Source organism: Danio aesculapii, chromosome 11, assembly GCF_903798145.1.
Source record: "Danio aesculapii chromosome 11, fDanAes4.1, whole genome shotgun sequence".
Lineage (NCBI taxonomy): Eukaryota > Metazoa > Chordata > Actinopteri > Cypriniformes > Danionidae > Danio > Danio aesculapii.
Window position 1 is genome coordinate 1,684,779 of NC_079445.1, and position 21,318 is coordinate 1,706,096.

General features: G+C 36.8%; 1 protein-coding gene across 1 annotated transcript in view; it reads left to right on the top strand.

Moving 5' to 3' along the window:
• Positions 1 to 21,318, top strand: part of lrp1aa (low density lipoprotein receptor-related protein 1Aa) — a 239,829-nt gene that overhangs the window by 99,399 nt on the left and 119,112 nt on the right. Inside the window, exons 11-21 of the mRNA XM_056467699.1 lie at positions 1,205 to 1,441; positions 1,667 to 1,847; positions 3,179 to 3,401; positions 4,094 to 4,283; positions 5,552 to 5,677; positions 8,319 to 8,459; positions 8,593 to 8,718; positions 11,904 to 12,020; positions 14,104 to 14,184; positions 17,329 to 17,496; positions 20,589 to 20,771. Of these exons, the coding sequence (XP_056323674.1) occupies positions 1,205 to 1,441; positions 1,667 to 1,847; positions 3,179 to 3,401; positions 4,094 to 4,283; positions 5,552 to 5,677; positions 8,319 to 8,459; positions 8,593 to 8,718; positions 11,904 to 12,020; positions 14,104 to 14,184; positions 17,329 to 17,496; positions 20,589 to 20,771 (1,773 nt within the window). The remainder of the gene's footprint in view (positions 1 to 1,204; positions 1,442 to 1,666; positions 1,848 to 3,178; positions 3,402 to 4,093; positions 4,284 to 5,551; positions 5,678 to 8,318; positions 8,460 to 8,592; positions 8,719 to 11,903; positions 12,021 to 14,103; positions 14,185 to 17,328; positions 17,497 to 20,588; positions 20,772 to 21,318) is intronic.

The following is a 21,318-nucleotide window of genomic DNA, read 5'->3' on the forward strand; positions in this document are numbered from 1 at the left end:
ACACACATAGCACAAAGCTCTCTCTCTCATTCGCACATACACATAGACAGCAACAAACAAGCTGAACACAGCATCACGCTCTCTCATTCACACACATATACCTATCGCTCGGGAGTCGGTAGCGATATTGTTAGACCGCACGCTCAAGTCCAAATTTACACCAGTTACCGACCGCTCCCGCACTTTATTCGGAAATTTTGTTCGGAAATGCAGACTTCTACTATGATGTGACTTATTGTGGATGTGTACATTACAAAAGCAATGCTGAAATGATATATTGTGGAGCCATATATAAGGCTGCACATTATAGTATACTAGTATATATACACACAGTTAAAGTCAGAATTATTAGCCCCCCTATTGAATTTATTTCTTCTCTTTTAAATATTTCCCAAATGATGTTTAACAGATTCAGGAAATTTTCACAGTATGTCTGATAATATTTTTTCTTCTGGAGAAAGTCTTATTTGTTTTATTTCAGCTAGAATAAAAGCAGTTCTTAATTTTTTAGAAACCATTTTAATGTCAAAATTATAAGCCCCTAATTTTATTTTTGCCTAATTACCCTAACCTACCTAGTTAACCTAATTAAGCCTTTAAATGTCACTTTAAGCTGTATAGAAGTGTCTTGAAGAATATCTAGTCTAATATTATTTACTGTCATCATGACGAAGAGAAAATCAATCAGTTATTAGAGATGAGTTATTAAAACTATTATGATTAGAAATGTGTTGAAGAAATCTTCCCTCCGTTAAACATAAATTGGGGAAAAATAAACAGGGGGGCTAATAAATCTGACTTCAACTATATATATATATGTGTGTGTATATGTAAATATATATATTGATTTATTCATTTATTTTTTGGCTTAGTCCCTTTATTAATCCGGGGTTTCCACAGCGGAATGAACCGCCAACTTATCCAGCACATGTTTAACGCAGCAATAAACAGCACTCTCCGTTTAACTGCACTTGGGAAATATTTTTAAAATAATTCATAATTAACTGGCGGGCTAATCATTTTAACTTCAACTCAATATGCATAATTTCTTTCATATATCAAAGACGAATTGCCATCAAAACACTGCAAAAATATACTTTCACTCAAACACACGATGTACAAAACAACACGTGTGCATTGTTACGTCTGTATCTTTAATCCACATTTCTTTCCATTCAATTCCTGGCAACTCTCTAATCCCCAGAGCCTGAGCATGAGTTATTCCTGGTGTATGGGAAGGGGCGTCCGGGTGTCATCCGCGGGATGGACATCAACCCTAAAGTCCAGGATGAATACATGATCCCCATTGAGAACCTGATGAACCCTCGAGCGCTGGACTTCCACGCTCAGAGTAACTTCATCTACTTCGCCGACGCCACCAGTTACCTGATCGGCCGCCAGAAGATCGACGGCACAGAGAGGGACATCATCCTGAAAGAAGGTACTAAACTGCATTACTTAATAATAATAAGTAAGAGCTAAAGTACTTCCAGGAGGTTGTTATCTCAGAATAGAGCTAGACAGGTTTATCGGCAGCCTGATAAATTGTTGTTGTATAAGACTCTGTTGTAAACCGTCGTGGATGTACACCATCTGATTACAGGTGTGTGTTACTGCAGTGGTTTTAGGTGAATTGTCTTATAGTGTGTGTGTTATGCGTCTCCAGGTATTCACACTGTTGAAGGAATCGCTGTGGATTGGATGGCCAACAATCTCTACTGGACGGATGACGGTCCAAAGAAGACCATCAGTGTGGCTCGGCTGGAGAAAGCGTCTCAGACCAGAAAGACTCTGATTGAGGGCAAGATGACCCATCCTCGAGCTATAGTGGTGGACCCCCGGCATGGGTCAGCTTTATACAATATCTCCAAAAGCACTTTTCATATACAGTTGAAGTCACAATTATTAGCCCTCTTGTGAATTTTTATTTCTTTTTCAAATGTTTTCCTAATTATGTTTAACAGAGCAAAGATTTTATCACAGTATTTCCTATAATATTTAAAAAGAAATATAATTTTTTATGATTAATACTTTATTCAAATTATGACACATACATACATACACTACCTGATAAAAGTCTTGTTGTTGATTCCAGTTGTAAGAGCAACACATAATAACTTGACTTCTAGTTGATCATTTGGAAAAGTAGCAGAAGGTGGATTTTTCCACTGAATCATCTGTTGATCTGCATCATAATCATCACACATACTGCAGAAGACCTACTGGAACCTGGATGGACACAAGATTCTCACAGAAATCAGTCAAGTTTGGTAAAGGAAGAATCATGGTTTGGGGTTACATTCAGTATGGAGAGATCTGCAGAGTGGATGAACAACATCAACAGCCTGAGGTATCAAGACATTTGTGCTGCCCATTACATTACAAACCACAGGAGAGGGCAAATTCTCCAGCAGGATAGCGCTCCTTCTCATACTTCAGCCTCCACATCAAAGCTCCTGAAAGCAAAGAAGGTCAAGATGCTCCAGGATTGGCCAGCCCAGTCACCAGATATAAACATTATTGAGCATGTCTGTGGAAAGATGGAGGCGTTGAAGATGAACATAAAGACTCTTGATGAACTCTGGGAGTCCTGCAAGAAGGCTTTCTTTGCCATTCCAGATGACTTTATTAATCAGTGATTTGAGTCATGTCAGAGATGTATGGATGCAGTCCTCCAAGCTCATGATGGAGTCAGACACAATATTCATTCTGTTTCCACTGCAGCATGACCACATATTCTATACTGGACATTATTGAAGGTTCAGTGAGCAGACTTTAGTCTAAGCAGAGTCAGACCTTACTGTCCTAATCAAATCATTCAACATCAAGACATGATCAGATTTTATTGTGCTCAAATAATCCTCATCTAGAGGCCTTTACCTTTTATATAAGACACTTCTGATACCAAATGATCAACTAGAAGTCGAGTTATTATTTGTTGTTCCTAAAACTTGGATACGTGACAAGACTTTTGTCAGATAGTGGACATACATACATCTAAAACTATATACAAGCAGATGCAGTGAAACTGTCCACTTGTACAAAAGAATAATATTATATATTAAACTAACTAGAAATCAGAAGTACTGTATATCATAGGAATGTCCGCTTTTAAGCTTGTCCAGCAACACTGCAGCAAAGAAGTTCATATTTTTGAGTCCGATCTCTGCATTTTCAGCTGGATGTATTGGACTGACTGGGAAGAGGACCCGAAGGAGAGCAAGCGAGGGAAGATTGAGCGGGCCTGGATGGACGGAACCAACCGGAACGTTCTTCTGACCTCAAAAACGGTGCTGTGGCCCAATGGTCTGAGTCTGGACATCCCTCAGGGCATCCTGTACTGGGTGGACGCATATTATGACCGCATCGAGATGGTTTATCTCAACACCACTGGACGCAAGGTGTCCCTACACCACTGACCTCACAGATCACACTCATAGCTATTCAGACATGTGTTCTCGCTTAAAGTACAGATGAAATCAAAACTAGCAATATTGATTTTGTTAGCTCACATTGCTAACTTCATGGTGAACAGTTCATCTGTGCATGCCATTAAAAAAAAAGTGGTTTGCACAGCCATTTTTTTCGTATTGTGACACAGTTCCTAGAGAATCTGAATATTAATTGAGAAAGCAGTGGGCGTGGCTTGTTTTTTTTTTTCAACTGTGAGCTGATTGGATGTAGTAAAGTAGGCGTTTCATTCAGAAAGATGGGGAAAATGGTTTGGGGTGAGTTATTACAACCTAACAGACTCCTCCCCTTCACCATTTCTGTTTGTTGTCAAAACTATTAGCTGGAGGGGTGTGGTTAAGCATGTTAGCCACGCCCACTATCTCAAACAGACCTAATATGAGGATTTAACTGAAAACAAGCAGGAAGCGCATTTGCAGACTCCAATTAAAGATTACAAGAGCAAACAATTTTTCTTTTGTCTTAATGATGCACAGATGAATTGTTTAGCACAATATTGGCAATGTGAGCGAACAGAATCAACTTGGTTAGTTTTGATTTCATGTCTACTTAAAGAATGGAAAACAAGTGTTGCTCTACTCACCAGTTGGTGATTATATAACATCATATGCTTTCTTTTTAGACGGTTTATGACGGACAGGAACTAAACCATGCTTTTGGCCTGTGCCATTATAAGCACTTCCTGTTCTGGAATGAGTATCGCAGCGGCAGCATCTATAAACTGGACCAGAACACCAAAACGGTCACTTTGCTACGCAACGAACGTCCACCAATCTTCGAGATCCGCATGTATGACGCCCAGCAGCAGCTAGGTAAAGTTATATTGTGTGTTGTCTTGTGTTGTTGTTTTTTTTAGTGCTGGGCAAACATTAACCACGATTAATCACATCCAGAAATAAAAGTTTGTTTTAACATAATACAGTTGAAGTCAAAAATATTATTTTATCATATTAAATAATTTAAAAAATTTTATCAATATTTTCCAAATGATCTTGAACAGATTCAGGAATTTTTCACAGTATTTCCTATAATATTTTTTCTTCTGGAGAAAGTTTTATTTGTTTTATTTCGGCTAGAATAAAAGCAGTTCTTAATTTTTTAAAACCATTTTATGGTCAATATTATTAGCCCCCTTTAGCAATATTTGTTTTAGATAGTCTCCAGAACAAACCACTGTTATACAATGACTTGCCTAATTACCATAACTTTACCCTAATTAACCTAGTTACGCCTTTAAATGTCACTTTAATATGAAAACAAGTATATGTCTAGTCAAATATTACGTACTGTCATCATGGCAGAGATAAAAGAAAAGATAAAAGAAGTACAGTGAAGTGTATTTGTATATTGAGTGTATGTGTTGACCTCAAAGTCTTCGATGGTTATGAATAAAAATAAACATTTTATCTGTCTCCAGCCTGTGCAGACCGCTGAAGAACTACGAATCTGCCACTTTAATGAACTACAAATGCCATGTTGCACTTCACTTACACACCTGGCCCAGATCCCCCTTGATTGCAAACACACACAGCTGAAGCAGTTCAGGATTAATCAGATGGATTATAAAGCACAGCAGACATGCACACACATCATTGCTGAGTCTTGTTAAACTGTTATTGTAACATCATAAAGCTTTTTCTTGTCTTGCTGTGTCTAGCTGTGTTTTTGACCCTTTGCCTTGTTTTATTGTTTTCGTTGATTTCGCCGCCTGTCTTGACCATTCGCCTGTTTTTGGATTACCTGTATGTACCTGTTCGCTCCTGAGGTTTGACCATTCTCTGTTTAATAAATACTACACGTGGATCCTCAACTTCATTGTCCATCCTCCTGATGTTAAATTTTCAAACATATGCATGCGTGTGTATATATATATATATATATATATATTATATATGGATGTATATATATACAGTCGCAGACTTAAATTATGACAAAACAAACTTTAATTTTGGATGCGATTAATTGCGATGAATTTTTGCCCAGCACTATTTTTTTTGTGTCTAGATGTTTAGTAATAATACAGTAAGGCAGTTTGGCCTCTAAATGCTCAATGGGTGTTATTTTTCTGTGTTTGTCACAGGAAGTAACGCATGTCGATCCAATAACGGCGGCTGCAGTAGTCTGTGTTTGGCCACGCCCACTGGCAGGTCATGTGCCTGTGCTGAGGACCAATTACTGGACCCCGCTGACAACACCAGCTGTAAAGGTGAACACAAACACTGAGTCATTACAACCCAAATTCTTTATTTTAGCGATGATATACTTATGAAAAAGCAAACTGGCATGAAAGTATTTCAATTCACTTGTAAATTAAAATCATATTACAAGTTTGGAAGGGACGACGCAGTGGCGCAGTAGGTAGTGCTGTCGCCTCACAGCAAGAATGTCGCTGGTTCAAGCCTCGGCTGGGTCAGTTGGCGTTTGTGTGGAGTTTGCATGTTCTCCCTGCGTTTGCGTGGGTTTCCTCCGGGTGCTCCGGTTTCCCCCACAGTCCAAAGACATGCGGTACAGGTGAATTGGGTAGGCTAAATTGTCCGTAGTGTGTGAGTGTGAATGGATGTTTCCCAGAGATGGGTTGCAGCTGGAAGGGCATCCGCTGCATAAAACATGTGCTGGATAAGTTGCCGGTTCATTCCACTGTGGCGACCCTGGAGTAATAAAGAGACTAAGCCGAAAAGAAAATGAATGAATGAATGAAGTTTGGAAGTACAACCACATGAAAAATACTATAATATTTATAGTATAAAAATGTCCACTACCTGACAAAAGTCTTGTCACGTATCCAAGTTTCAGGAACAGCAAATAATAACTTGACTTTTAGTTGATCATTTGGTATCAGAAGTGGCTTATATGAAAGGCAAAGGCCTCTAGATTATGCTAACTTGACTATAAGCATAAGAATATAGTCTGTTTCCTTATCCACGAAAGAGAAAGAGAAAGGAAAGAGGCTTAATAGAGGAGGCTCGTTCTTTATCCTCGTGCTGCAGATGCTCTGTTTAACTGTTTTCTCACTAGTGAAGCGTTTAATTTTTCCACTTATAAAGTCTGCCATGTAAATAGCGAATGCGCTATGGCACGACGCAACTGACTCTTAAAGGGAATGGGAGACGAGACTCTGATTGGTTTATTCTCAAAACACACACAGAACTCATTAAGAGAATAAGCTCAACCCTGTTAGACCGTGCGCCGGGGTGCAGAGCGGATTTTTCCATCCTTAAAATATCAAAAGTGAATTCAGACGCACCCTTAATTCTTTTGTGCCTAGATAGTTAAAATAGAGCCCAAAGCAATACAGGTGACCTATATGGCCTGTATATGCACATATATGCACCTCAGTTTTGCCTATACGTGGCATATATATGCATATATGCAGTGTATATATCATCATATATGCGCACATATACTGCATATAGGTTTCATATATGCGCATATATACTGCATATAGGCTCTTTCCATGTGGGACAGCCTGGTTAGCATATAGTATGATAAACACGTGCGCTAATGACTACGTTTAATATACTTTAATGATTGATTTTCATTATTTGTGATGAATTATTTAAGGATTTGGAAGTGAATCACGTTGGATTTATTTGCTCTTTGGTATCCAGATCTGTGTAGACATCCAGTAGCCCTAATGAGGGTGTCAGAGATGATGGGCCGCGGCGCTTATTAAAGTGTGCTGAAGTGTTTTTAAAGAGCTGTCCGTCAGATGTTAGAAACGTAGTGCTCAAACAATACAAAATAAGAGTCCCATTCAATCCTGATGGAGAATTCAGTCAGAAAATGCTAGCCAATCTGGTTCTGTCAGACACTGCAGTATTTGTAGACTTCACACTGACACAAGCGCGAGCTGAACTGAACATCCCGAGCACTGCTGTGTGTGTGTGTGTGTGTGTGTGTCTGAGTGTGTGAAACAGAAATCCTTCAGATGCTGCCTTTCAGAGAGTTTGGCCTTCAGCAGGCCTATTTACATTTACTGTGTGTGTGTGTCTCTCTCTTTCTCTCTCTCTCTCTCTCTTTCTGTGTGTGTCTCTCTCTGTGTTTGTGTGTGTGTGCGCCTGTGTGTGTTTGTATGTGTGTCTGTGTGTATATGTGTCTTTGTGTTTGTGTGTATGTGTGTTTGTGTGTGTGTGTTTGTATGTGTTTGTATATGTGCATGCATGTGTGTCTGCTATTGTGTGTGTGTGTGTGTGTGTGTGTGTGTGTCTGTCTCTCTCTTTCCATGTTTGTGTGTGTGTGTGTGTGTCTCTCTCTCTGTGTTTTTGTGTGTGTGCGCGCCTGTGTTTGTGTCTGTGTGTGTCTTTTTTGTGTATGTGTGTGTCTTTTTGTGTTTGTGTGTGTATGTATGTGTGTGTGAAAATGTGTGCTTGTGTGTGTTTGTATATGTGCGTGTATGTGTCTGTCACTGTGTGTGTGCACTTGTGTGTGAGTGTGTTTGTGTTTGTGTGTGTGTGTGTGTGTGTGCGTGTGTGTGTGTGTGTATATATATGTATATATGTATGTGTGTGTGTGTGTTTGCCTTTGTGTGTGTATGTGTGTGCGTGCATGTGTATCTGTGTGTATATGTGTGTGTGTTTGTATATGTGCGTGCATGTGTGTCTGTGTTTATGTGTGTCTCTCTGTGTGTTTGTATCTGTGTGTGTATGTGCGTTTGTACATGTGTGCATGTGTGTCTATGTATATGTGTGTGTGTGTCTCTGTGTGTGCATGTGTATGTGTGTGCATGTGTGTTTGTCACTGTGTGTGTGTCTGCCTGTGTGTGTGTATATCGGTGTGTGTTTATATATATCTGTGTGTGTGTGTGTGTGTGTGTGTGTGTGCGTGTGTGTGTGTGTGTGTGTCTCCAGCGAATCCGTCATACATCCCCCCTCCGCAGTGTCAGCCAGGAGAGTTCGCCTGTAAGAACAACCGCTGCATTCAGGAGCGCTGGAAGTGTGACGGAGACAACGACTGTCTGGACAACAGCGACGAGACCGCTGAGCTCTGCCGTAAGAACACACACACACACACACACAGACACAGATGCACGCAGATATATACAAACACACACAGATATGTACAAACACACACACAGATACACACACACACACACAATCTCACATGTTGTGTTTGTGTGTGTAGATCAGCACACCTGCCCTGCAGACAGATTCAAGTGTCAGAATAATCGCTGCATCCCGATGCGCTGGCTGTGTGACGGAGACAACGACTGCGGCAATGATGAAGACGAGTCCAACACCACATGCTCGGGTACACACACACACACACACACACACACCTCCATTGTTTCTGGCTGGTTTGTGTTGGGTTTTCTGTCATGACCGTCTGCTAAACTCTGCATCAGCTGAGATGTGCTCTAGACAGTGGCGTATACATGTAGAGTTTCACACATGATGTGTGTGATGCAGTTCTAGACTCTAACACATTTCTCTATTCAACTTCATGGCTGAATCGTCTGCTGGATCTTCTTACATTTATGGCCCGTTTCCACTGAGTGGTACGGTTCGGTACACTTTTATGGCCCTTTCCACTGTCAAAAGGTACCAAAAAGCGAACTGTACCACTTTTTGGGTACCCTTTACCGCTGTTTCCACTGAGGGGTACGGTATGGTGCGATTTGGTATGCTTTTATGGCTGTTTTCACTGTCAAAAGGTACCAAAAAGCAAACTGTACCACTTTTTGGGTACCCTTTAGGCCTGCTACCACTGAGGGGTACGGTATGGTATGGTTCGGTACACTTTCATGGCCATTTCCACTGAATGGAATTCCTGAATAGAGGAGGCTCGTTCTTCATCCTCGTGCTGCAGATGCTCTGTTTAACTGTTTTCTCGCTAGTAAAGCGTCCAGTTTTTCCACGTACAAAGTCCGCCATTTAAATAGCAAATGCACCATAGTACGACGCAACTGACTCTTAAAGGGAATGGGAGATGAGACTCTGATTGGTTTATTCTCAAAACACACCCAGAACTCATTAAGAGAATAAGCTCAACCCTGTTAGACCGTGCGCCACAGCGCAGAGTAGATTTGTATCTTCTTACATTTATGGCCCGTTTCCACTGAGTGGTACAATTCGGAACACTTTTATGGCCGTTTCCACTGTCAAAAGGTACCAAAAAGCAAACTGTACCACTTTTTGGGTACCCTTTAGGCCTGTTTCCACTGAGGGGTACGGTACCACTTTTTGGGTACCCTTTAGGCCTGCTACCACTGAGGGGTACGGTACGGTATGGTTCGGTACACTTTCATGGCTATTTCCACTGTCAAAAGGTACCAAAAAGCAAACTGTACAATTTTTTGGGTACCCTTTAGGCCTGTTTCTACTGAGGGGTACGGTATGGTATGGTTCGGTACACTTTCATGGCCATTTCCACTGTCAAAAGGTACCAAAAAGCAAACGGTACCACTTTTTGGGTACCCTTTAGGCCTGTTTCCTGAATAGAGGAGGCTCGTTCTTTATCCTCGTGCTGCAGATGCTCTGTTTAACTGTTTTCTCGCTAGTGAAGCGTCCAGTTTTTCCACGTACAAAGTCCTCCATTTAAATAGCAAATGCACCATGGTACGACGCAACTGACTCTTAAAGGGAATGGGAGATGAGACTCTGATTGGTTTATTCTCAAAACACACCCAGAACTCATTAAGAGAATAAGCTCAACCCTGTTAGACCGTGCGCCACGGCGCAGAGTAGATTTGTATCTTCTTACATTTATGGCCCGTTTCCACTGAGTGGTACGGTTCGGAACACTGTTATGGCTGTTTCCACTGTCAAAAGGTACCAAAAAGCAAACTGTACCACTTTTTGGGTACCCTTTAGGCCTGTTTCCACTGAGGGGTACGGTACCACTTTTTGGGTACCCTTTAGGCCTGCTACCACTGAGGGGTACGGTATGGTATGGTTCGGTACACTTTCATGGCCATTTCCACTGTCAAAAGGTACCAAAAAGCAAACTGTACCATTTTCTGGGTACCCTTTAGGCCTGTTTTCTGAATAGAGGAGGCTCGTTCTTTATCCTCGTGCTGCAGATGCTCTGATTAACTGTTTTCTCGCTAGTGAAGCGTCCAGTTTTTCCACGTACAAAGTCCTCCATTTAAATAGCAAATGCACCATGGTACGACGCAACTGACTCTTAAAGGGAATGGGAGATGAGACTCTGGTTGGTTTATTCTCAAAACACACCTAGAACTCATTAAGAGAATAAGCTCAACCCTGTTAGACCGTGCGCCGGGGTGCAAAGTGGATTTTTCCATCCTTAAAATAACAAAAGTGGATTCAGACACGCCCTTAATGCTTTTGCGCCCTGTGCTTTAGACTTTAGAAGGCACATGATGCAACCATCAGGTAGAAACCTGAATCTTGATTACAAATGAACAGGAACTGACTCCAGAAATGAAGTTATTATTAACAGTGTTTATTCACATTCCCTCTGCTGAAACCATGCGAGAATCATGTTTCCTTCTCTTATTTCTCAAAATATCATACTTCTTCCTTCTGAAGCTGTGAGTAATGTCCTTTGTACTCAAATATGTATATAAACCAGAAAACATTCATGCTTTAAATCTGTTCAGTCAAGTCAAATGCAGAACCATCAGTCCGCTTTCTGAACCCTCCACAGACTGCAAAAAACCCCAGACCATGTGCCTTCAGTGATTCAATCGGAATATTATTAAGCTTCGAGCGTACTTTTGTGTGAACATTGTGCCAACAGTTTCCATATTTTGTGATTCACAAATGTTTTCTGTTTATTTGCGGTGGTGAATTGCATTATGGGATGTTGATCTCTGCTCTGTCCACTTTTGATGTTGAAAATTCAACTCTACAGTTTAACAAAGTGACTTTTATCGACATTTTAGTCATTTAAAATAATAATATAACATATAAGAACTCATATGTAGAGAAATAAGTCTGTAAAATAGCAGAAAATGTGCTGCAGTTTATTACAAGGTTTCTGTAGCGTAATACACCAACACACACAATATAGCACTGCACACTATTAAAAATGTTCATAAAAGTCAATTTTTTTTTACTTTTCAAGGTTAAAATTGTTGAAAGAAAGATCCAGCTCCCATAATGCAATTCAAAACTTGTATAAATGGAAAAATAATAAAAACATGAGTGACTAAATACCTAAATCCTAAAATTTCCGAGTATTTTTTACAGTGTGAAAGCACATTTGAGCTCTCTTGGCCTCCATACTAGTATAGATTATATTTTTAAACGATTTATCACTACTGAATATATCAATTTATACCAATAAAACTGATGTGTATGGTTGAATTAGTTAAAGAACATCTCTTTAAGCTAAACGTAAGAGATTATCTGTGTGAGGAATGTATTCTGCAGGAGTAAGAGAAGCACTGTATTGTAATCTGCACTGGAATACAGATGAGCTGAAGCACACATGAATGCAGATGGGAATGTTTTGGTGGTGTTTTGCAGCTCGGACGTGTCCTCCGAATCAGTACTCATGTGCCAGCGGCCGTTGTATCCCCATCTCCTGGACCTGTGACCTGGACGACGACTGCGGTGATCGCTCCGACGAACCACCGTCCTGCGGTAAATCTAACACACGCATTAATATTCATGGTTTCACTCATTAATATGCATGTAATGCTTTTAGACACAACCACAGTTGATGTTAATATTATTCGCCGTCCTGTGAATTTTTACAAATATTTCCCAAATTATGTTGAACAGATTCAGAAAATTTTCACAGTATTTCCTATAATATTTTTTCTTCTGGAGAAAGTCTTATTAGTTTTATTTCGGCTAGAATAAAAGCTGTTCTTAATTGTTTTAAAACCATTTTATGGTCAATATTATTAGCCCCCTTAAGCTATATTTGTTTTGGATTGTCTCCAGAACAAACCACTGTTATACAATGACTTGCCGAATTACCCTAACTTTACCCTAATTAACCTAGTTAAGCCTTTAAATGGCACTTTAAACTGAAAACTAGTGTCTTGAAAAATATCTAGTCTAATATTATGTGCTGTCATCATGCCAAAGAAATAAAAGAAACCATTAGAAATGAGTTATTAAAACTATTATGATTAGAAATGTGTTAAAACATAATATCCAGAAATTGGGGAAAAAAATGTACAGGGGGCTAATAATTCTGACTTCAACTGTAGTTCGGTGCTAGTTCTGGCTGATCCAGCTTTGAAGGAAGTGTGGAAGCACAGTAAGAGTTCATGTTAACAGAATGTTAATATTATTAATGAAACTAAAATGAAAATAAGGATTTGGTCAGCCTTTATTTTAAGGTACAATTCTAGCTATTTATAAACTATTAACTCTGACTTTTGCCTTAATAAACTAAAATTTGCTGCTTATTAATAGCTATTAATGTAGTAGTTGGGTTTAGCCATTAGGGATGTCGAATATGTACTTAATAAGTACTAATAAACAGACGATATCTTAATAATAGACAGCCACTAGTTAATTTAATTTAATTTAATTTAATTTAATTTAGTTTAATTTAATTTAATTTTATTTTATTTTATTTTATTTTATTTTATTTTATTATTTTATTTTATTTTATTTTATTTTATTTTATTTTATTTTATTTTATTTTATTTTATTTTATTTTATTTAGTTTAACTTAATTTTATTTTATTTTATTTTATTTAGTTTAACTTAATTTTATTTTATTTCATTTAGTTTAACTTAATTTTATTTTATTTTTATTTTATTTAGTTTAACTTAATTTTATTTTATTTTATTTAGTTTAACTTAATTTTATTTTATTTTATTTTATTTTATTTTATTTTATTTTATTTTATTTTATTTTATTTTATTTTATTTTATTTAACTTAATTTTATTTTATTTTATTTTATTTAGTTTAACTTAATTTTATTTTATTTTATTTAGTTTAACTTAATTTTATTTATTTTATTTTATTTTATTTAGTTTAACTTAATTTTATTTTATTTTATTACATTTTATTTTATTTTAATATTATTATTTTTTACAGCTATTAAGGTAGTTGGGTCTAGGCATTAGCGATGTCGAATATGTACTTTATAAGTACTAATGCACAGACAATATCTTAATAATAGACAGCCAGTGTTGATTGTGGGAAGTAGTACTTAAACTAAAGTGTTGCCTAAATGTATTTAAACAGTTGTTTTTATGTTTTATTATATAACATTAATAGTGTTAGTTCAGTTTAATGTAATAATTAACATTAACTAATGGAACCTTATTGCTATAGATCTTATGAAATGTTTGTTTTTAATCTCTAGATTGTGTAAATATTATCAAATATTATTTATATTTATCTAAACATAAATAAGGGCAACATGGTGACTCAGTGGTTAGCATTGTGACCTCACAGCAAGAAGGTCGCTGGTTTGAGTCCCGGCTGGGCCAGTTGGCGTTTCTGTGTGGAGTTTGCATGTTCTTCCCGTGTCGGCGTGGGTTTCCTCCGGGTGCTCCGGGTTCCCCCGCAGTCCAAACACATGCACTAAAGGGGAATTGATTACCTAAATTGGCCGTAGTGGATGTGTGTGTGTGAATGTGAGTGTGTGTGGATGTTTCCCAGGATGTTTCCCATTCAGTTCAAATGTTTCCAAGTGTCCTATGTGCATTTGTATGATTATTATTAATGATTTGTGCTGTTGTTTGTATGGTCAGCGTACCCGACCTGTTTCCCGCTCACTCAGTTCACCTGCGACAACGGCCGCTGCATCAACATCAACTGGCGCTGCGATAACGGTGAGCTTTTTTACCGCGATTTCTCCCTCATTTGTCTGTGTGCTGATCATCTGTGTAACGTCATGTCCTCTTCTCTCGACCATTCACCCTCTCCCTGTGTCACATTGGCTGTGTGTTGCAGAGAAGGATTGTGGGGACAGCTCTGATGAGTTCAACTGTCCAAACCCAACCGGTTAGTGCATAGATCAACATGCACCTGTGCAATAAGAGCTTTGAAACACCTGCAGCGAGACTCTGTCTGTAAAAATGAACAATTTCTGATAGGGTGCCTGAAACAGGGTTAAAGGGATCGTTCACTCAAAAATGTAAAAGTGACTGTTAATGCAACATCAGGTTGTTGTAAACCTTTAAAAAGGCTTTTTTGCTTACATTTTTTTGTCTTGTTTTTAGTCCAAATATCTAAAAGAGGCATTTTTAGACAAGAAGAAATATTTTGTTTTAAGATATATGAAAATTAAGCTTTTTTTATTTAATTAAATTGTATTTATTTTTTATTAAGTGTTTTATTTTATTAATTATTATTATTATTTTTTTTTTATTTTATTTTTTTTATTTAATTTTTATTTATTTTATATGTATATATTTTTTATAATTAATTAATTTATTTAATTAATTTATTTTTATTTTACTAATTAAATTTTATTTACTATTTATTTTCATTATTTTTTATTTGTTTTATTTTATTATAATTTATTTTAATAATTAATTAACTAATTATTTTATTTATTATTTAATTGATTAATTTAATAGAATTTTTTAAAGTTAATTAAATTTTTTTATTTTAATAATTAATTAATTCTTTTATTTAATTGTATTATTTAATTGATTAATTGAATATAATTTTTGTTTTAATTTAATTCAATTTAATTATTTAATTTATTTTTTTATTTTATTAATTATTTTATTTTATTAGTTGATTAATTTTATTTTATTTTTAAGTTTTCAAATAAAGTGTTTTTTTAATTATTATTATTTTTATTTACATTTTAGTAATGTTGTTACATAAATTTAGTGATGTGGTTACAGTGTAACTATTCATTTAACTACTTCACTGCATGAAAATGCCTTTCTTACTTAGATTTTTTGTCGTGTTTTTACTCTTATAGAGAATAATTTTTTTTGTCTGCACCAGTGGTGTAGTGGTTAGTGCGTCGTCACATGCACTCCGGCAATCCTTCCCCTCTTTCTGCTCCCCACACTTTCCTGTCAATACTCTCTACTGTTAAAGGTGAAAACCCCCAAAAAATAATTATAAAAAAATAGAGAATCATTTTATGGATACGCGTTAATATTGTCTTGTTTTCAGAAATAATATGCCAAAATTAAGTGAGTTTTTACTTAAAACAAAAGCAAAATAATCTGCAAATGGGGTAAGGGGAAAAAATCTTACATCAAAACATGAACAAGATTATTCCGTTTACCCCATTGGCAGATTATTTTTCTTGTTTTATGGAAAAAATCACTTTATTTTGACTCATTATTTCTAAAAACAAGACAATATTTGTTGCTTGTCTAGAAAATGCTTCTTGATTTAAGAATTTGTAGATATTTGGACTAAAAACAAGACAAAATCTTGTATTTTTTGCAGTATACAAGTTTATTTCTTCTGTTAAACACTAAAGAAGCTACTCTGAAGAGTGCTGAAAATCTGTAACCATTGCCTTGCATAGAAGGAAAAACGAATGAAAGTCAATGGTTACAGGTTTCTAGCATTCTTCAAAATATCTTCAGCTGTGTTCAACTGAAGAAGAACTTCAAACGAGCAAAGTATAAAATGAAATAAGGAATTTTTGTGTGGACTGTCCCTTTAAATCCCGCCCCTTCAACTAACACCGCTAGTGAATAAGAAGAGGTTCAGCGTAATAATATTAACAATGTCTATTCCGAGTGGTGCATGTGTGATCTATGCAGTTTCTGTGATGTTTATTATTTATTCATATTTTATATTTATGTTGTGAAATGTGTGTCTGAAATGCAAAGATGCCACTTTTATTATGTTAATGTGAAGTATTCATGTTTCAGCCTATGGGGATGTTTCTGGTCACTTCAAGTGTTTTGTGAAAAGGGCAGGTGCAAATGCATTCTAGATGGATATAAATCTCATCGCTCAAACCACTTCAGGAGATGTTGATGGAACGCACACCGGATGAAACTGGACAGGCCTAAATGCATGCTGATGTTGAAACCACATATGCAAATTTATGTTCATCAAAACGTAAAACAGTTAAAACATGAGAGCATGTTATAGGCTATATGCAACACAAGCTCATAACTAACATTTTATTTGATTAATTAATTTTATTTTTATGTCTTTTATTTATTTCTTTTTTTAACTTATTTTATTTAATAATTAGTTAATTATTTTATTTTATTGTATTTTATTTATTATTTAATTTATTCTTTATTTTATTTTTGTTTTTTTATTTTTTATTTCATTTTTATTTATTTTATTAATTAATTAATTAATTTATTTATATGTTTATTTTTATTTTATTTTATTATTTAATTAAATAATGTATTTTATTTTATTTAATTCAAAAATGTAAATTTTACGTCTCTCAAAATGTAAATGTTTATTTAATTTATTTAATTTTTATGTATTTAATTTTTATTTAATTTAATTTAATTTAATTTAATTTAATTTAATTTTATTTTATTTTATTTTATTTTATTTTATTTTATTTTATTTTATTTTATTTTATTTTATTTTATTTTATTTTATTTTATTTTATTAATTATTTTATTTTATTAATTATTTTATTTTATTTTTATAAAATAAATATATATATTTTTATTTTAAATAAACTACTTTAATTTAATTTAATTTCCTTTTTTTATTAATTAATTTTTTCATTTAAAATGTCTTAACAGAGCGAATGACACTTAATAACAGGTTCCATAAGTATGCATAAATCTCATTCACATTCATGACGTGACACATCATGATTATAAAGGTTTCAAATGAACACCCCTTCAAGTAAAGTGCTACCTCAAACCCTTCTCAAGGCAAATATTTATTATCCATTGAGAAACTCATAGAGCGTGTGTCCAGATATTAGACTGCCAGTGTGCTTTAAAACATAATGTGATGTTTGAGTCTGTCCTGTATTAGTGAGTTACATCTGTCTGCTTGACCTGTTTCAGACAATGACTGTGGTGATAACAGTGATGAAGCCGGCTGCAGTCACTCGTGCTCCAGCGCTCAGTTTAAGTGTAACAGCGGTCGATGTATTCCCGATTACTGGACCTGCGATGGAGACAACGACTGCGGAGACTACAGCGACGAGACCCACGCCAACTGCACTAACCAGGGTCAGTTCATTTTATTTATTTGTTTATTTGGCAGGGACGGTGTTAATTAGCGTTGCTGCAAATGCACCAGAATTAGGATTCTTGATGCAGCGCCTCCTGAGGGATCGGAGATCACGGTTGTTCAGCTTAGGCTTGTGCTCTTGTCCTTTAGGCACTGATGTTGAGATCATGGGAGAATAAAGTCATGATCATGAGAAAACAAGAAGGAAAAATATAATCACGCATGGCCTCTAAGGACTTCCGTATATCACAGTATCTATATGAGTTTCTGATAATGTAATTCATCCAAGTAATTCATGCTTCAGTTCTCAGTCTTGGTTCTAGCGCTGTTCCATATAAATAACAGTGTCAAGTTTCTGCAGTTAGAAATCACATGTTAATTAATGAGGAATCCTTGTGTTAATATACACCACTGCCATTTTTATCCAAATATAGACTTCTCTCTCTCTTCAGGATAAACGTCTTTGCCAGTGGCTCTGTTAGCACTAGAGTTAGATATGAGGCACATTACAGGGTGATGATGAATTTAAAAAGGGATTAATACAAACTAATCCCACCTTATGCAACTACAACAATAAGAGCTTTATTCGCCTGTGAAGAACTTACAGGGTTTACTGTTGTTATTTTCGCAGATGCTTCTCTCCAATATGACTTACACATTTCATAGAATATGAGATCATAAAGGGATGCATGCTGAGGAGACTGTAAGATGAGAAATGGCACAATACTTATGTTAACCCTTGTGTACTGTTCAAATTCACTATCCTTTTGTCATGTTCAGGATGAAAACATCCACTGAATTAAACTGCTGTAAAAATGCATCAATATTTTTTTCACATTTTTTAATTAAAATCTGTTAATCAACCTCAGTCCTGTTTCTAAAAAAGAAAATCAATCTCCTCAAAAGGGTGGCACAATATTACTAGGGAAATGATTCCCTTAGAATTTCTTACCTGTGTCATTTATATGTCCACTGAGGCTTTTCATCAAGTCTAGACTCCTTACTTAGACCTTATTGATGTTTCTTTAAGCTGCATTTTGAGTTATGGTATGTCATAACTGAATTTATGTATTTTATGTCATTATTATTTAATCTTTATATGTTTTTTTTTTTCATTTTGTTTGTTTATTTATTTTTTTATTATTATTATCATTGCTATTATTTATTTATTGTATTTTTATTAGGCATGTATGTACGTATTCTGTTTATTAATTTATTCTTTTTCTTTCTTTAGCTTTGTCTTGTTAAAATGGGCATTGTCTGTTGGTGTGTTTCAATGTGTTTTGTGATTAATAGTTAAAATGTTAATAAAAATATGCAATAAAAGTTTTGGAAAGAAGAATGGACCAAACACTGAACCCAGAGGTACACCTGTGGGTTTTGAAGCAATTCAAACATTGCCTCTCTACACTAAAAAGCGATTAGTTGACTTAAAAGAAGAGAGCAAACTCGTTGCCTTATAATTCATTTATTTTTCGGCTTAGTCTCTTTATTAATCTGGGGTCGCCACAGCGGAATGAACCGCCAACTTATCCAGCATATGTTTTACACAGCGGATGCCCTTCCAGCTGCAACCCATCACTGGGAAACATCCATTCATACTCATACACTACGGACAATTTAGCCTACCCAATTCACCTGTACCACATGTCTTTGGACTTGTGGGGGAAACCAGAGCACCCGGAGGAAACCCACGCAAACACAGGGAGAACATGCAAACTCCACACAGAAATGCCAACTGAGCCAGCCGAGGCTCAAACCAGCGACCTTCTTGCTGTGTGGCAGCAGCGCTACCCATTGCGCCACTGTGACGCTCTGCCTTAAAATGATTAAGTAATAAATAAATGTGCATAACTATAAAAGTCAATGGGTTTACTTACTTTTTAAAATCGTAGTAAAATCAGCTTGTTGCTTTTAAGGCAACGGGTTTACTAGTAACTTATTGTTTTTTACAGTGATTAAAAAAATCCAACACAGGCTCATTGTGGATATGTACCCCTGTCTATATTTCTAGAGAGTGCGAATTATGTACCCAGAGGTAAAAACGAATGTTACAGAGTTGTATGATGCTGCGACGACTTTTATTTTTCTCTCTATCACCGACCACTTAACTCCATATGAGCGGCTTCTGCGTTGTTATCTGTTTGCCCAGTAGCTCACCGCATATGTCGGTGGACTTGGGATGCAAAGAGGAGTTGACCGCGATGACAGGGTTTGAAGTTGGCAAAGAACTGCTGCAGAAACCTGGTAAAACAAAAGCAAAACAATAAATAAACAACAGGCTGAAAGCGTGGTGAAATCACATGGCCACGACGGCTTTTCTTTCTCTAGATTGCTTTTGAAAACACGATTGGTTGGGTTTAGGGAAAGGAGGTGGGTGGGTCAGTCATTCAGTCGATTGTAAGCTGGCCTGGTCTGCTGAAGTGTAAATTACGCCCTCTGGTGGATTTAAGCAAGAAGAGGACGTGTGAGAGAAATCATCAAAAAGCGTACACAGCGGCCTCTGGTGGATTTTGCGAAAACAAAAACTGCGAACAGACGTACCAGAAATGTAGACCTGGGTACATATCCGCAATGAGCCTGGGTTGATAAAAATCACTGTAACTTTACGTTGTTCAAACAAGCAGCATAAATGAGATAACTTTATGAATTGTTCACAAATATTGATTTCAAGATTTCCCACTTAGATATGCTTGGCGTATAAAGCAGGTTTGGCATGCTGTCCCGGGAGAGAGCCCTGAGCTCAGAGATATTTGAGCCCAGGGCTCCCGCCTGGTCAATAAGCATATCAGGAGATCCAAGATCAGGAAGGTCTCGAGAGCTCCCCCTTTAGAAAAGGGAGGAAAAGGAGGAGAAGGGGTGGAAGGGGGGATTCTTGCAAACGAAGAGAGAGCAGTAGGAAGAAAATGATTCATTTATAGTAAACTAAGATCACTCTGATTGGATTATTACTGATTACAGATGAGCAGCCAGTCGTGCTCAATCATATCACGTGCTCCTCTCCAAATTAGTTTATGAAACTTCACTCAAATTATTTGTTTTGGGGATTGGCATAAATTCTGTTTATTTTTGTTTTGTTTTTTCTCGACAGCAACCCGTCCACCTGGTGGCTGTCACACAGATGAGTTCCAGTGTCGCATGGACGGCTTGTGTATTCCCCTGCGCTGGCGGTGTGATGGAGACACCGACTGCATGGATCTGAGCGATGAAAAGAACTGCGAGGGTGTAACACACATGTGTGACCCAGCAGTGAAGTTTGGCTGCAAGGACTCTGGTAATAATGCACAAAATATTGATAACGTTCTCAATCTAATTGTTCAAGTTAATTCAATTCATCTTTATTTCTCTAGCGCTTTTACAATGTAGATTGAGTCAAAGCAGCTTCACATAGAAGTTCTAGTAGATTAAAACTCTGTCAGTCCAGTTTTCAGAGTTGATGTTCAGATCAGTTCAGTTCAGTGTGGTTTAATTTTCACTGCTGAAAGTCCAAACACTGAAGAGCAAATCCATCGATGCGCAGCTCCACAAGTCCCAAACCAAGCAAGCCAGTAGCGACAGTGGAGGAACAAACGTCACCGATTGATGAAAGTGAATGAAAAAAAAACCTTGAGAGAAACCAGGCTCAGTTGGGCACGACCATTTCTCTTCTGGCCAAATTTCTTGTGCAGAGCTGCAGTCTAGGCGCTGGAGAACGCTGGACGTCCTTCGTGGAGAAGCTGCAGGTGTGAGTAGGACACCAGCGGGTGTTCAGGCTGGCTTACAGAATCAATGCAGAGACTTGTCTGCCACTGTGGTCTTTCACAATTCAGTCTCATACTCTC